The sequence below is a fragment of the Bos grunniens genome, chromosome 18 (assembly GCF_055505025.1).
Source record: "Bos grunniens cultivar Pamir isolate PY7600 chromosome 18, Bosgru_T2T1.0, whole genome shotgun sequence".
Lineage (NCBI taxonomy): Eukaryota > Metazoa > Chordata > Mammalia > Artiodactyla > Bovidae > Bos > Bos grunniens.
The window spans coordinates 59228668-59244836 of NC_141182.1; the positions used below are offsets into that span (position 1 = coordinate 59228668).

The 16169-nt window shown below is 41.2% G+C and overlaps 1 protein-coding gene across 4 annotated transcripts in view; it reads left to right on the forward strand.

Moving 5' to 3' along the window:
• The window catches only part of LOC147354446 (uncharacterized), a 36578-nt gene that overhangs the window by 3217 nt on the left and 17192 nt on the right, over positions 1 to 16169 (forward strand). For 2 of the 4 annotated variants that reach the window (XM_086354081.1, XM_086354080.1), the window contains 2 exons: positions 9665 to 9736; positions 11014 to 11096. In XM_086354081.1, the coding sequence (XP_086210207.1) occupies positions 11082 to 11096 (15 nt within the window). In that variant the 5' untranslated portion in view covers positions 9665 to 9736; positions 11014 to 11081. Of the gene's footprint in view, positions 1 to 1115; positions 1198 to 9664; positions 9737 to 11013; positions 11097 to 16169 lie in introns of those variants that run through there. The other 2 variants (XM_086354082.1, XM_086354083.1) reach the window with 2 other exon arrangements.

The following is a 16169-nucleotide window of genomic DNA, read 5'->3' on the forward strand; positions in this document are numbered from 1 at the left end:
CGTGGACTGCAGCCTACCAGGATCCACCATCCATGGGGTTTTCCAGGCAAGAGTACTGAAGTGGGGTGCCATTATAGTCAGTAGCAGTCTGTTAATGAAGGAAAGGAATGTTTTAAAACTCAGAATGGCACCAGGCCCCTCATCCATAAGATGCATTTTGGAATAATCTTGGCACCAGATGATTCATCCCAGGCCATAAAATGATTAACTTGAATCTTGTAGAAGGCCAGATTACCATACAAATAGTTTTGTTTACATAGATTAGGGGAACAGTATCTGAGTACAACATACTGGTTTGTGAAGTAGGTTTTGAGCCATTAGGCAGAACCAACTTGAAGACAGAGTCTGGGGTAAATGCATAGTCTATTAACATAGCTTAAGACAAACGTTTCCATAAGAAAAATGCATTGGTTAACTCAAGGTTTGAGAATAGTTAACTTCAGGTGAAACCAGGTGTCATTATGGCAACACAGTATTTTAAGAGAAACCTCCTTTTAAATTTGTATAGAGAAGGAAAAAAATACCGCTAGTTTGTTTCCTCCTTCCACTTAAGAGAGATAAAAATGTCTGACACTTGCAGCCTATTTCCTGCATTTGGAGACCCCTGGCCTTCCTGCCTGTTATCGTCTCATTGCCCCCTTTTCTTTTAGAAGAATTATGTTGCCTAGGGAAAAGGGGCATCGTTCTCGTTCCATAACTGCTTTCGAGCTGACAAGGGGTGTTGTCCCTAAATTGGTGAGGCAGCATATTCTCCTAACCCTCATACTGAAGATGTCTGATCCAGGGGCCCCAAGTAGTAGTTGGAAGAAGCTGCAGCAGTAGCACGAGTTTGAGCAACTATTGCAGGAAGGGGGACCCCTGCCAGGGCCCGAAACTGGGCTCTTGTCTAACACTCGGAAATGAATTGTCCGAGGAGACACGTGTGCTGACAAAGCAAGAGATTTTATTGGGAAAGGGTGCCCACGTGGAGACCAGTAGGGTAAGGGAACCCAGGAGAACTGCTCTGCCACGTGGCTCCGAGTCTCGGGTTTTATGGTGATGAGATTAGTTTCCGGGTGGTCTTTAGCCAATCATTCTAATTCAGAGTCTTTCCTGGTGGCACATGCATCGCTCAGCCAAGATGGATGCTAGCAAGAGGGATTCTGGGAAGTGGACAGACACTCTGTGTCTCCTTTCGACCTTTCCTGAACTCTTCAGGTTGGTGGTGGCTCATTAGTTCCGTATTCCGTATCAGGATCTCTTGTCATAAAACAACTCATGCAAATGGTTACTATGGTGCCTGGCCAGGGTGGGCGGTTTCAATCAGTGTGCTTCCCCTAACACAACCATTTGTCACTTAAAAGCTTTCATGCAACTAGAAACAAATCCAGTTACACAGTTACAGATGCAGGGAGCAAACAGCAAAAACAAAACAATCAGAATTATTGTAAGTCAGATAGTTTTCCACCATGGGGCACTAGTTACCATCTCCCAAAATGAGGCAATTGAGGCTTCAGGAATATCCATAGCCCCAGTCATCTTGTTCATGTGTTCAGTAAAATGAGTAACATTAGTGCTCCTATCAGGTATATATGTACAGCATTGGGTATGAATAATGGCACAAGTTCCTCCTTGTGCAGCTGTCAGAATATCTAAAGCCAATCTGTTTTGTAAAACCACCTTTCTAATTAGTGCTTATTCAGCATTAAGAGCTGAAATAGCTTTTTGAGAATCTTGTAATGCCTGTTGAGTAAAGTTAGTCAAAGCATCCACTCGTAGCATAACATCTGTAGTTCCCAAAGAGGGAACAAAGACTTCAGCCAAATAATCATACCAGTGAAATACAGACCTTGCCCACCGAGTTTTAAGGTGGTGTAAATTAGCAGGCTTTTCTGGAAGCTCTGAAAATATAAAGCTGTGAGTAAAGGCTAGACCCAGGATGCATCACCCTATCCAACCAAGGGGAAGCCATGCCCATAGGTAAGAGCCACATATCCAATAGGTCCCGTTTGGAGCAAGCCAGCTGACTGAGATATCCAGTCCCAATTAGTGCCTGGCCAGACAAAGGGAGGACCTGAATCAGGGTTGGAAAACATGGGAATGATTACGTTGCATATTTCCTGAGGCAAAAATCCCAATTGTTTCCAATCATTGTAATTAAGTTGTTGGCTAACTTTTGGGGATGGCTCTGTTTGTTCCCAGCATATAGGGGCAGTAGATACTAGATGTCCTTTTTCAGGAGTTAGCCATATAACCTCATCCCATATTTGATAAACATCAGGTAAAAAAAACCATTAGATCCAGACCCATTTGTGTTATGTGTAGCACAATAGTCATTAAACCGAGACAATGTATAATCAAAATTAAAAGTCATGTTATGTCCATAGTTAAAGTACAAAGTGTTGCACCAGTCCATTTTAGGGCTGGTAGATGTCATCTGATGAAGAAGAGGCATCACATATGATTGTTGTCAAAGGTATTTGCAGACTTGGAGAAAGTCTTTTTCTTGAAGTGGAGATGTTCACCACAGGAAGCCTTTCACCGATGAAGAGGGGAGTGCTCCACAGACCCAGCAGTTAGACCAGTTGTGGAATGCAGCGTAGGGGTGAGCCCAGGACAGGAAGGCTTTGTCTTGAGGATCAAACGGCACACTCAGGATTTTTGGAGTCAGCTGAAGTAGGCTCATATAGATTATCAGGCCCATCTGAAAAGTACGAAGTCAGAGCATAGAAAGTAAAGACATAAAATGAAGTCACTTAGTTCTGGTCAGGGTGCCACCTCTTAACTCAAGTGTGATGTACCCACGAATCAATTCCTGGCACTTTGACAGCTGTGGGAGAAGAAAGAATAACCTGGTAAGGGCCTTCCCAGAGGGGCTTGAGGGATGGGCCCCCAGATCCCAATGTTGTTATGAGGACCTCGGTCCCTGGCTCAAATAGAGGCTTGCTTGACTCAGAGGCTGGGTCAGGAGTTGTCTCCCAGAGTTCTGTTAATGCCTGTTGAAGAGCTGAGAGCTGAGTTACATAACTAGTTAATTCCAAGGCTTCAGGGTCTGTAACGATATCTGTGTGTAAGAAAGGCCTTCTATAATTACATTCAAAGGGGGACAGTCCCTCCTTTTTGGGGGCAGTTTGAGCCCTCATTAAAGCTATGGGTAGGACTTTAATCCAATTCTCCTGCATCTTTTGAGTTAATTTGCACAGATATGTTTTGATAATGTCATTAGCTTTTTCAACCTTTCCTGAAGATTGGGGTCTCCCAATCTTTATAAGTGTAAGTGATATTCTATTTCTAGAGCTTTAGATACTCCCTGAGTTACAACAGCTTTAAATGTGGAGGCATTGTCACTCTGAAGGCTCCGTGGCAGCCCAAACCTGGGGATAATTTCATGGATTAAAATCTTTATAACCTTCTTAGCCTGCATACTACAACAGGGAAAAGCTTCAATCCATCCAGTAAAAGTATCTACCCAAACTTGTAAGCAAGAATATCAATTAGCTTTTGGCATATCAGTAAAATCAATTTCCCAGCCCTCTCCAGGATACTTTCCACTTCGTTGTAATCCACCTATTGCTAGGTTCTCAGTCTTTGGGTTATTTTTCTGACAAACCTCACACCTTTTGATAATGTTCTTTAAAGTTTTCATTACGTTTTTACCTTCAAACAAACAAGAAGCCATTTGGTAAGTACTCTCTGCACCCAAATGAAAACTCTGGTGTAAATCCTTAAGAATTTTCCATAGAGCATTTTCAGCAATTATTAATCGTCCATCTTCCGACTGTAACCATCCATTATCTGTAATGTTAGTTCCTCTTTTCTCATATCTTTCTAATTCTTCCTCAGTATATTGTGGTATTTCCTGTTCCACAGGACCTGTCCAGATCAAAGGCGTCTGCAGTGAAGGGGTTTCATAAAGTGCTGCTTTTCTGGCTTGACAGTCAGCCAGCTGATTACCTTCAGCTGCTTTATCCCTGCTGTGCCCTTTGCAATGCATAACAGCTTCTTCTTTAGGACAATATATAGCAGTTAAAAGTCTCTCGACGTCTCTGAAATGCTTAATAGGTTCTCCTGTTGCTGTTTTAAACTGTCTTTCTTTCCATATTGCATCATGAGCATGTAAAGTCAAATAAGCATACTTAGAATCAGTGTAGATATTTATTCGCTGCCCTTTGCTTAACTCTAGAACTCTGGTCAGAGCCACAAGCTCCGCTAACTGAGTACTGGTTGCCTGGGTGAGAGATTTTCTTTCTGAAACCTGTTCAGCAGTCACCATGGCGTAACCTGCTTTATGCTTTCCATCCCGAACAAAAGAACTGCCATCTGTAAATATTTCCATGTCAGGATTGTCTAATGGGTTATCCATTAGATCCTCCCAAGCTGCGTAGTTTAAAGTTGGGAATTGGGAACAATCGTGATCAGGTGTTTCATTTTCCTTCTCAGGAAGGAAAGTGGCAGGATTTAAATTTCCACAAACTTTCAGCTTAGTTACTGGTCCTTCTAACAACAATGACTGATATTTAAGAAGTCTACTGTCTGCCATCCAAATATTAACCTTAGAATTTAAGATTCCACTCACTTTATGAGAAGTCAGTACAGTAAGGTTTTGTCCATTAATTATTTTTAAAGCTTCAGGTGCTAATAAAGCCGCTGCCCCAATTACTCTTAGGCAGTGGGCCCACCCACATGAAATTACATCTAATTTTCTGCTTAGATAAGCGGTAGATTGCTCGTGAAGCCCTCAGGCTTGTGTCAAAATTCCCAAGGCCATACCTTTTCTTTCAGTGACAAATTAAATCCTGACCCTGTAGCAAGCCCAAAGCAGGAGCTTGCAGGAGGGCAGTCTGAAGAAACTTAAAAGCCTTTTGAGTATCTGGAGACCAAACCAGTTTGTCTGTTGGGGCCTGCTGAGTTTCAGCTATAAGTTTATGTAAAGGCTGGGCAAGTTCCCCATAACCCAGAATCCAAATATGACAGTAGCCTGTGATTCCCAGAAATCTTCTCAATTGTCTTAAAGTCATAGGTAGGGGATGATTTAGTATGGATTTAATTTTCTTAGGGCCTATGGTCCTAGTCCCTTCTGATATAATTAGGCCCAGATATCTAACAGATTGTTGACAAATCTGAGCCTTTTCTCTTGATGCCTTATAACTGCAGCCTGCCAGAAAGTTTAAGAAATCTTCTGAGGCTCCTGAACAAGCTTCCTCTGTCTCAGCACAGAGCAAAATATCATCTACATATTGTAACACCACCGCTTCAGAGCTATTAAAGTTTTGTAGATCCCATGACAAACTTTGTCCAAATAAGTGAGGACTGTCACGAAATCCCTGGGGCAAAACTGTCCAGGTTAACTGAGAAGCTGGGTGCATAGGGTCTTCAAAGGCAAATAGAAATTTGCTTTCTTCCGCCAAAGGCACAGAATAGAAAGCATCTTTTAAATCAATTACTGAGAAATATTTGGCTCGTTCAGGAATTTCAGACAATAGAGTATAAGGATTAGGCACCACAGGGTGTAAAGGAACTACAGCCTCGTTTATTATTTGTAAACCTTGAACTAGTCTCCATTTACCATTTGATTTCTTTATATCAAAAATAGGAGTGTTGCATGGACTGTTACATGGAACTAATAGTCCCTGCTCCTTTAAATTTTCGATGATGGGTTTTAACCCTTCCTTAACCTCAGTTTTCAGTGGATACTGCTTCTTATGTGGAAATAAGTGGGTCTTTGAGCTTGACAACTATAGGAATAGCATTTTGTGCTTGACCCACAGATTTTCCATCAGCCCGTACTCTAGGATTTATATTTTGTTCAACTAAAGGGAGAGAAAGGGAGGGCTCCATATTTATGAAAACAGAGGTGTCAACCTTGTTCAGTATATTCCTCCCCAAAAGGGGTGAGGGAGACTCTGGCACAATCAGAAACTCGTGTGAAAATAGCACAGAATCTCAGTTACAACGTAAAGAATAACTGAAATAATACCCTTTGGCTTGTCCAGACAGTCCCATTATGGAAGCGGATTGGGAAGGAAGTGGGCCAGGGGCTTCAGTAAGCACGGAGTAAGTTGCCCAGTATCTAAAAGGAAATCGACGAATTGGCCCCCAACAGTTATTAATACCCGGGGTTCCTCAGCTGTAAACAGGAGCTTGTGTGGGGACCCCTGGGCACCTTCAGTCCTGATTGTCTTGAGTGTCTGACCCCAGGTGTCATTATGACAACACAGTATTTTAAGTGAAACCTCCTTTTAAATTTGTACAGAGAAGGAAAAAAATATCGGTAGTTTGTTTCCTCCTGCTGCTTAAGAGAGTTAAAAATGTCTGACACTTGCAACCTATTTCCTCCCTTTGGAGACCCAGTTTGTTTCCTCCTGCTGCTTAAAGGAGATAAAAATGCCTGACACTTGCAGCCTATTTCCTCCATTTGGAGACCCCCTGGCCTTCCTGCCTGTTACCCTCTCAACATCGTGTAATAAAATAGACATATTTTCAACTGTGGTTTTACCAAGGACATGAATTGTGTGTATGTGTTTATGTGTGCACACACAAATGGATATTTCTGGTCTCAGCTCTTTACCAGAGAATAACAGAGGTATGACATTAGATCTTGTGAAATTAAAAGCATTTCTTTGAGAAAAGGGAAAATAAAAGAACATTTAACATGATAAAACCAACAAAATAAAATGCTTCATTCTTTCCTTTCAAAAAAAGAAAAAAAAACCTACTTTAACTGGTTAGTCCAATGGTCTGTTTTCTCCATTTTCTATGATCAGTGAAAAAAAGTGAGCTGTGTGTTGATATGAAGATGTTTCCCTCAGGTACCTTTTTAACTTTTCTGTGCAACTGAGGAAGGATGGGCTGGATTGACCTGGAACCTCCAACAGAGCCTCTCTATTCATAATGAAACAGATTGCTCAGATCATGTTTCTAAGCTGACTGCTTACACTGTTTTTTGTACCAGTGGATATATATTTGAAATTCTGTATTTTTAAAATATTTTACTGCAGTCTTATAATAAAGAATTACCTGCTTGGTATCACTTTGACCCAATCTTGAAAGAAAAGTTTCTTTTGCTCAGATACATGACAGATGTTTCTGGTGTTAAATGGGATGGGCAATAAGGACAAACTTGGCCCCCTTGCCCTTCAGCCTCCCATTTCATTATTCAGTTATACCCGGTTCTCTTCACTCAGCTCAGACCTTCTCATAAACGGCTTCTCTCTGGGCCTGAGGGAGCCCACTTGTAACATGGAAATGAGAGATTAGACTGAAATTCTGAGTGTGAGCAACACTGACCCCTGAAATGATTAGCCAAATTGGCTGTGTGTCTGTGTGTGGCAGTTCTGGTTTGGAGGGAGTTTCTGGTGGTAATTCGAATTTTAAATAGATCCCAGTCCTCCCTGAATGAAAAATGAAAAGGAAAACTGTAGGATGGGGCAGGATCACAGGCTCAGAATTAGATGACTTCTATGAATAAGGCTAAATCTGAAGGGAGATTTTTTTTTGTTGTTTTACGTCCTGATGTTCAGACCTCCACTGGGCTTTCATTTGTTCTTGGACAAAAGCTTGACTCATTGCTGTGGCTCCACAGCCCTCTGTCAAGCTCAGGGCCCTGTCAGTGTCTCCAGCCTCATCCCCGGAGCTGACCCTTTGCTCATGGTTCAACCTGTCCTGGTCTCATTTACCTTTTTTCTATTTCCAAATACCAAAACCATTTCTGTCTGGTGTTGTAGTTCCTTTTCTCATCTTCAGGTCACCCTGGCTCAGGCCCTTTGTCACTCTTCAAGTCTAGGCTCATAGAGGTCTCCCCATCCCCTCCTAACAGTCTCTCTCATGTTACCCAGGTTTATTGCCTCTGTATCAGTTGCCATCAGCAGAAATTAATGCCCTTCTTCATGGGTTATTTTGAGTCCTTCCTGGTTCCCCTCTTTTTAGGGCTCATAGTGTTCCTCTTCTTCCCAGCGTGGCTGCAGTACCTGATACTGGAAATGTCTTTAGATGACTGGACATGGGTTGAGCTGAATACCGCAGATACCTGTGGGTGCAGGAGGATGGGAGCCTTGGGCTTGAGGGGCTGGTTCTAGCAGGTGCCCCCAGCATCCACTCCACTCCCTGGCTTTTGTTGGCTCTTTTAACAGGCAGGCACCATAGAATAACAGGGAACATCTCAGGTCATTTTTTGCATCAACTTTGGTATCATTGTGTACTTGGGGTTGCCAGTGAAGAAAGCTTCATGTGCATTTGCGAAGATGCCAAGAGAATCTGGATTGTTTCCTTGGAAGATGCTGAGGTCTCAGTGGGCCATGTGCATCATTGGAATGATCCGTCGTTTTCATAGTCTTTGGAGATTTTGATGTTTGACCTGGATCACTCACTGTAAATGAAAATATGGTGTCTTGTGTCTGTGGATCCTTGGGTGTCCTCTTTTGTATTTTGCCTCATGCATGAGTTATCAGGGCTTGGAATGCTTTGTGTTTGTATAAGAGGGTCCGAGGCTCATTGTGGGCTCTGTGGACACTCTGTTGGACACCATGAAAGTTTGTAAGTTTGTTTGAGTCCTGCCGGGAAAATAGGAGTACTAAGGTTAAGATCACAGAATGCTTGTTATAAGGTGGTCCTGCTCGATAGGGATCTCTGGGCCCAACCTGAAAAGAGTCATAAAGTCCTATGACATAGGGGAGGATGGCTCCAAAAAATCAGAGGGCAGCGATGCCACAGTGATCTGCAGCCTGGAGGCTTATCCTCTAGAAGATGTAGCTGCAACTGTCTTGCTGCCAGGCTGCGTTCTCTGTTATCCACTCCTGTCCCTCCCCAAATAAGCACACATACAGGCACAGTACAGAAAACACGGAATCTTAACTGCACTGTTGGTGGTAATGTAAATGGTACTGCTATGTTGGAAAATGGAAGTTCCTTAACAAGTTAATATAGAACAGGCCTACAGTCTATCAAACCCATTTCTGACAGATATCCAAAGGAAAAGCAATCAGTTTTTCAGGGATATGTCCACAGTCCCATGAGTGTGACTGGATTTGCAGTAGCCAAGGCGTAGACACAGCCCAGATGTCTCTTGACAAAAGTATAGGTAACAGAAGTGTGGTATAGAAATATTTATTATATACTGTATATTCATGAACTATTTTTTCTCTATATATAAATATAAAAATCAAGGATCCTGCATTTATGCCAGAATGAATGAACCTAGAGAACATTATGCCAAGTTAAATAAGCCTGACAAAGGAGGACAGACAGTATGTGGAAACTAGAATTGTCAAACTCATAAAGCCATCGAGTAATAAGGCTGTTTCCAGGAGCTGAGTGGAAGAGGAAATTGGGCACTGGTAGTCAAAGAGTAGAGGTTTTCAGTTGTAAAATAAGTAAGTTCTGGGGATCTGAGGTACTTCATGCTGCCCTGTAGTGTTTCTGTATCCTTAAGATTCGCCCAGAGGGATATAATACAGTGTACTCATAGGTGGATGTATAACTTACTCGAGTATATTAATTATTCAGTGTATGAGTCTATCACATGATCACTTTGTACATAGTACATTTATACCATTTTTGTTAGTTACACCTTAGTAAGGCTGGTAAAGGAAAAGAGAATTGGGGGTGCTTTTCTGCTCTGAATGGTGCTCAGTCCAGGCTTCACTTGTCATTGATGATCCATTTTGCGTACACATGTCCCGGAGTCCAGCTCCAGCAGCCAGGGAATCAGCCTGAAGAGATGAGTGGTGTCGGCGGAGAATGATGCAGCCTCTGACTCAAGGTAGGGGACTGCATGTTTATTTCAAGCTTCAGGTTCTCTTTTATACTTTGACAAAAGCATTAGGCCAGAAGTTTGGCATTTTCAGTTTCCCCTCACCCAGATTTATTGTCTCCATAAAACATTGTTGCCCTTCAAACAGAGTTTCTACTTCAGCAATTCTCTCAGAATCCTGTTTAACTTGTGATTACATTGTAACTCATGCTTATGTCTGGGCTGCATACCACATTCCTCAGTTTATTTCTTACCTTTCTAAATCCTGTTTGCCCCTAGCACCCTAAGTTCACTATCTCCTGAAATGGCTTCTAGCTATTAATATCTCTGAAATTCCTAATCTCTATAAGCTATAGTAAAATATGCTAGCACTACAACATTCCTTAAATTTTTAGCTTCTAACTATTCTTAATTATTCCTAAACCCTAAATTCAGCAAACTTCCTTTGCCATAAACATTTCCCTCACAAATAGGTCTCAGATGACAATCCTTCCCATGGCCTCAAGCTGCAGCCTGCGTGCTCATCCTGGAACACTCTTTGTAAAGATCCTTGAACAAATGTCAACTTTATGGATTCTTCTCTGGGCACAACTGCACAAGGCTTTGTGCCTTCTCATGCTCCTCTCAAGGACAATAAGCACCTTAACATTCTTTTCAGTCAACTCAACTGAGGAAAGGAAAAAACAAGTCAGAATCACAAGACCTAACTCCTTCATCCCGGGTCTGTGCCTGTGGGACAAGGAGAGGGGGTTGGGGCCGTGCCTCCCATTTTGTCAGTAATGCCTAACGCGGCTCCCGACACACATGTTTTGTACCCTCTGACCAGAGATTTCCCTTCAGGTAGTTTGTGTTGATCCACAGCTCGAGAGTGTTTAAGATGCCCCAGTTGATTCCAGTCTGGATCCCTCACTGAGCATCAGGACTCTGAGTCCTCCCAGTCCTGAGGGCTCAGATCTGGGCTGAGGAGGGGATGCTCTGTTCTGAGTGGGGATGGATCAGGGCCTGCTGTGTGACCTGAAGGAGATTGCCTGGTCAGCGGAGGTGCCTCCTGCTGCTGTGTACGTGAGGCCTCACCAGGAGGGGAGTGTGATCTGAGGGAAAGTGTGGGAAAGTCCCATGTTGGTCTCTCTGCGGGAGTTGACTGTCCTGAGTCCCTCCTGAGACAGTGGCCACAGGGGGCTGTCTGTTCCTCGTGGTGAGGGCTTTGCTGTGTGTGTGGTTGGGGCTCAGGAAGGGGATGTGTTGACTCTAAGCATTAAACAGTATGTTTTCAACTTTAATGATAGACCTCTGAAGACTTGTGTTGCCTGAGGAAGCCCTGAAGTTAAGAAAGAGGAAAGAAAAGGAGTGAGGCATGGCTGTTTCTCAGGTAAGGTCATATTTAGTCTGTCCTTCCTGAAATGCCCTTCTCTGGACTCACTAATCGTGTCTGACTTTGGAGTGTCCTGTCTGACTCCTGTACACGCACACTCACCTGGGGCCTTCCCTCAGGCCCTGTCGTCTCCACTTAGATCCCATCTCCCCATGACCTGGTGACCTGGCCCTTGTGAGGAGGCTCCCCTGGGCACCATCCTGGGCAGGACTTCTCTCCCACAGGTTGGAAACAGGGTCTCAGTACTCTTGGGCAGCAGGGATTGCTTAGGGCCTATCTGGATGCTCTGTGTGCTGTCAACCAGGGTAAGGAAACTGCATGTGGAAGTCACGTGTTAGTATGCACAATAGCTGGTCAAATCTGGGAATCAGATCAGTTGAGCCTGTCCTTTCCCTTTTGTGTATCTTGACATCCTTGTGAATATACTTTACATATACACAAAGAAGTATGTCTGAGTACTATGTTCTGTTCAGTGGGTTTATTTATCTGTTTTTATACCAGTACCACATCACCTTGATTACCTTGTAATAGTTGTTGAAATAGAAAGACCTCCATCTTCCTTCTTCAAGAGTTTTGCTGTTTGCTCTTTGAATAGTTCTCTGACATTCACCATGTTTTATTCTGCTTCTACAAAGATTGTCATGGCAGTTTTAATGAGTTAATTGGTTGATTGATCCTTTGGTGGTTATTAAAGAACCTTTTTTGATATAGCATGTTTCTTTTGTATTCTTTATGATTTTTACTGATGAAACTTTGTCATGTTGGAAAGAAGATAAGTTTACTTCTTTTTCAATTTGGGTACCTTTGATTTCTTTTTCTCATCTAATTGCTCTAAGGGTTTCAGTGCTTTGTTGAACTGTAGTGCAGAGTGTGCATCCTTGCCTTCTTCTTGACCTCAGAGGAAAAGCTTTCGTTCTTTCCCCATTGTTGTTCTCTTTTCATAATGGCATTTATTATGTTGATGTTGGTATAATGTATTGTTTGTAGTTTGTTGAGTGTTCCATCTTGAAAGGTTGTCAAATTTTTGTTGAATGGTTTTTCCTGCATCGAGATGATCCTGTTTTTTTTCCCCTTTAATCTGTTAATGTAGTGTGTCATATTAATTGATTTTTGTATATGGACTTCTCCTTGCCTTACATGAATAAAATCCGTTTGGTTATGGTGTCAAATCTTTTTATTTATTTATTTAAATTATTTTAATTGATGGATAATTGCTTTACAGAAGTTGTTGTTTTCTGCCAAATACCAACATGAATCAGCCATAGGTATACATATGTCCCCTCTCTCCCATCTTCCTCCCTATCCCACCCCTGTAGGTTGTTAAAGAGCCACTATTTGAGTTCCCTGAGTCAGTCAGCAAATCACATTGGCTCTCTACTTTATATAGGGTAATGTAAGTTTCCGTGTTACTCTCTCCATACATCTCAACCTCTCCTTCCTCCCCTCTCGCTCCGTCTGTTCTCTGTGTCTGTTTCTCCAGATCTTTTAAATATGTGTTGAAGTTGGTTTGTAAGTATTTTAATTTTGCATCAGTATTCGTCAGGGGTATTGGTTTCTAGTTTTCCTTTCTTGTGTCTTTGGAAAATCATCAAACTATTAGAATCGTGCTTGCTGCATAGAATTAGCAGGATTAGTGGTAATTCTTTTGTAAATGTTTGGTAGAATTTGGTCCTGTATTTTTCTTAGAGGTTTCTGACTACTTTTCAAATCTCTCTAGTTATAATGGGCTTCCCTAGTGACTCAAATCATAAAGAATCTGCCTGCAGTGTGGGAGACCCAGGTTTTATCCCTGGGTCGGAAGATTGCCTGGAGAAAGGAGAGGCTCTCTAGTCCAGTATTCTTGTCTGGAGAAATTCCATGGACAGAGGAGCCTTGTGGGCTACAGTCCATGAGGTCACAAAGAGTCAGACATGACTGAGTGGCTAACACTTTCACTTTCAATGCTTCTCACTTTTTTTATTTCTTAATAAGTAAAATAGTTTGTATGTTTCTGAGAATTTGTCAGTATCTCCTATATTCTGTTATTATAGGCATTATTGGTCATAGTACTTTAGAAACTTTCTTTGACCTCAGTTATAATCACTCCTGTTTCATATCTGTTTTTAGTTATTTGAATCTTTTTTTCTCATTCCCTTAGTCTAGGTGGGGGTTTTCCTATACAGTTTTTTCAAAACATCAACTCTTGGTTCGTTGATTTTTATATTTTTCTACTTTCTATTGTATCTCTGGTTTCTTATTTACCTTTTTCCTTCTGCTAAACGAGTTTAGTTTGTTTTCTGTTTTCTGCTTCCTAGAGGTCTAAAAATAGATTTCAGATTTAAGATCTTTTCTCTTTTTTACTGTAAGCATTTAACAGTTCAGACTTTCCTTTTAGTACAGTGTTCTCTGTGTGTTATAAATTTTGTAATATTGTCTTTTCATTTTCATCCATGTATTTAAAAATTTCCATGTGGTTTTTTTCTTAGACCCATTTGTGGTGTAAGAGTGAGCTGTTTAATGTCCACATTTGAGAAATTGTCTTTTTTGTGTGTGTTTACTTTGGCCACCTCATGCGAAGAGTTGACTCATTGGAAAAGACTCTGATGCTGGGAGGGATTGGGGGCAGGAGGAGAAGGGAACGACAGAGAATGAGATGGCTGGATGGCATCACTGTCTTGATGGACGTGAGTCTGAGTGAATTCCAGGAGTTGATGATGGACAGGGTGGCCTGGTGTGCTGCGATTCATGGGGTTGCAAAGAGTTGGACACGATTGAGCAACTGATCTGATCTGATTTCGTTGTTGTTAGGGAAGATACTTTTCTGGTATCAGTCTCTTAAGATAGTTAATTTTGGCCTAATATGTAGTCTCTCATAGAGAATGTTTTATGTGTCCTTGAGATACATGTGTTTTATGCTTTTGTTGGGCCATGTGGTCTGTACATGCGTGTTCAATGTTTGCTTCATTTTTCTGAGATATCTAATGTTAGATGTATATATATTTTTACTTGTTACAGCTTTTTGGTAAATTGACCATTTATCATTATACAATATTTATCTCGTTGCAGTTTTTTTTTTTTCTTCAGTTTATTTTGTCTGATATAACAGTCTCCCCTGCTCTCTTTAGGATGGACTGTCTTTTTCCATCCTTTCACTTTTCACCTTTCCATGTCCTCACAAACGTGAGTACTACCTGTTTCACCTCTCTGACAAACTCTGTGGCTCTTGCCCTGGGATTTTCCTCTTGTTACTTCCTGTGGCCCCTGCTCATGTGCATCGTATGGTGGTGAAAGACAGGCCCCCAGGACAGCTCCTTTCATGCCACTGTAATTTCAGAAGGAATGTATTGAATGTTTCCTTCCTATCATCATGAGATAGTCTTGAGATAGTCTTGCTTAATAACTATATTTTTTTCCATATTCTTTTTTGCCATGATTTTTAATTCTCCAAGAAGTTTTTTTACTTTGCTATTGTGATACTTTTTTTTGTCATAATCTAATGACTCTTCGAATTTCAAATCACTGTTTTATTAATGGAAAAAAAAGCAAAGAAAGTCTTTGGCTTCTGTTAATGCCTTGTTATGTAAATTTAAAAGGATAAAATTGTATTTGTATCTTTGTATATGGTAATTTTATTATGAATTGAATTCAAGTATTCTTTTTTTTTTTAATGTTTTTACAAGTTTTCTTTTGGTAGCGTAGTGTAGAATCCTGTTGACAAACTCAGCTGAGTACAAAGGATACATTTTTATCATCTGAAAGATGTTGAAATACATGTAAATAAAAGGATGATATAAAATTTTCCAAAAAATCTGTCAAAAGACCGATTCTTTCGTGTCAGTTAATTTTTTATAGATAAGCATGCATGCATGTGCAAGTCTGTGGTTTAGATAGAAGACATCATGATTTTTTTTTTCAAATGATACTTTTTTTTAAATTTAACTTTACAATATTTTATTGGTTTTGCCATATATCAAAATAAATCTGCCACAGGTATACATGTGTTCCCCATCCTGAACCCTCCTCCCTCCTCCCTCCCCATACCATCCCTCTGGGTCGTCCCAGTGCACCAGCCCCAAGCATCCAGTATCATGCATCAGACCTGGACTGGCATAATATTATACGTGTTTCCATGCCATTCTCCCAAATCATCCCACCCTCTCCCTCTCCCACAAAGTCCAAAAGACTGTTCTATACATCGGTGTCTCTTTTGCTGTCTCGTATACAGGGTTATTGTTACCATTTTTCTAAATTCCATATATATGCATTAGTGTACTGTATTGGTGTTTTTCTTTATGGCTTACTTCACTCTGTATAATAGGCTCCAGTTTCATCCATCTCATTAGAACGGATTCAAATGTATTCTTTTCAATGGCTGAGTAATACTCCATTGTGTATATGTACCAAAGCTTTCTTATCCATTCATCTGCTGATGGACATCTAGGTTGCTTCCATGTCCTGGCTATTATAAACAGTGCTGCAGTGAACATTGGGTTACACGTGTCTCTTTCAATTCTGGATTCCTCAGTGTGTATGCCTGCTGGGGACCAGCCCCGGCTGATCCAGGGTATTCGAAGGAGAGACGGCGTAGGTGAAGATCAGGAAACAACTGCTTAATTAAATGTTAATTAAAGATATAAAGAGTAATAGAATGAGGATAGCTCAGTAAAATTCAGTGAAGAAAAGAGGCTGAAATAAGGATAGCTCAGTGAGGAAATTCAGTGGAGAAAAGAGGCTGAATAATTCAGCCAGAAGGTAAGAGAAAGAACGACATGGTGAGACCAAGTTTCGGTGAACAAGGCCCGCACTTTATTTTTCAAAGTAGTTTTTATACCTTAAGTTATGCATAGAGGATAAGGGGGGAAGGGGTAGAGTCAGGCAGCAAGCCAGGCTTTCTTCCTGCAAACTTATCATATGCAAAAGCTTAGGTGATTTGCATCATCTTCTGGCCCGGAGGCCTGTTAACATTTTAAGACCCTTTCTTCAGAAAACTTATTTTTCTCTAAAGGTGATTGGTCAGGAGCCACCCTCCAAAAGCATTAGATAAAGTTGCATTTCTACAGAGCAAAGGTGTGGTGGGCTACAACAAGAAAA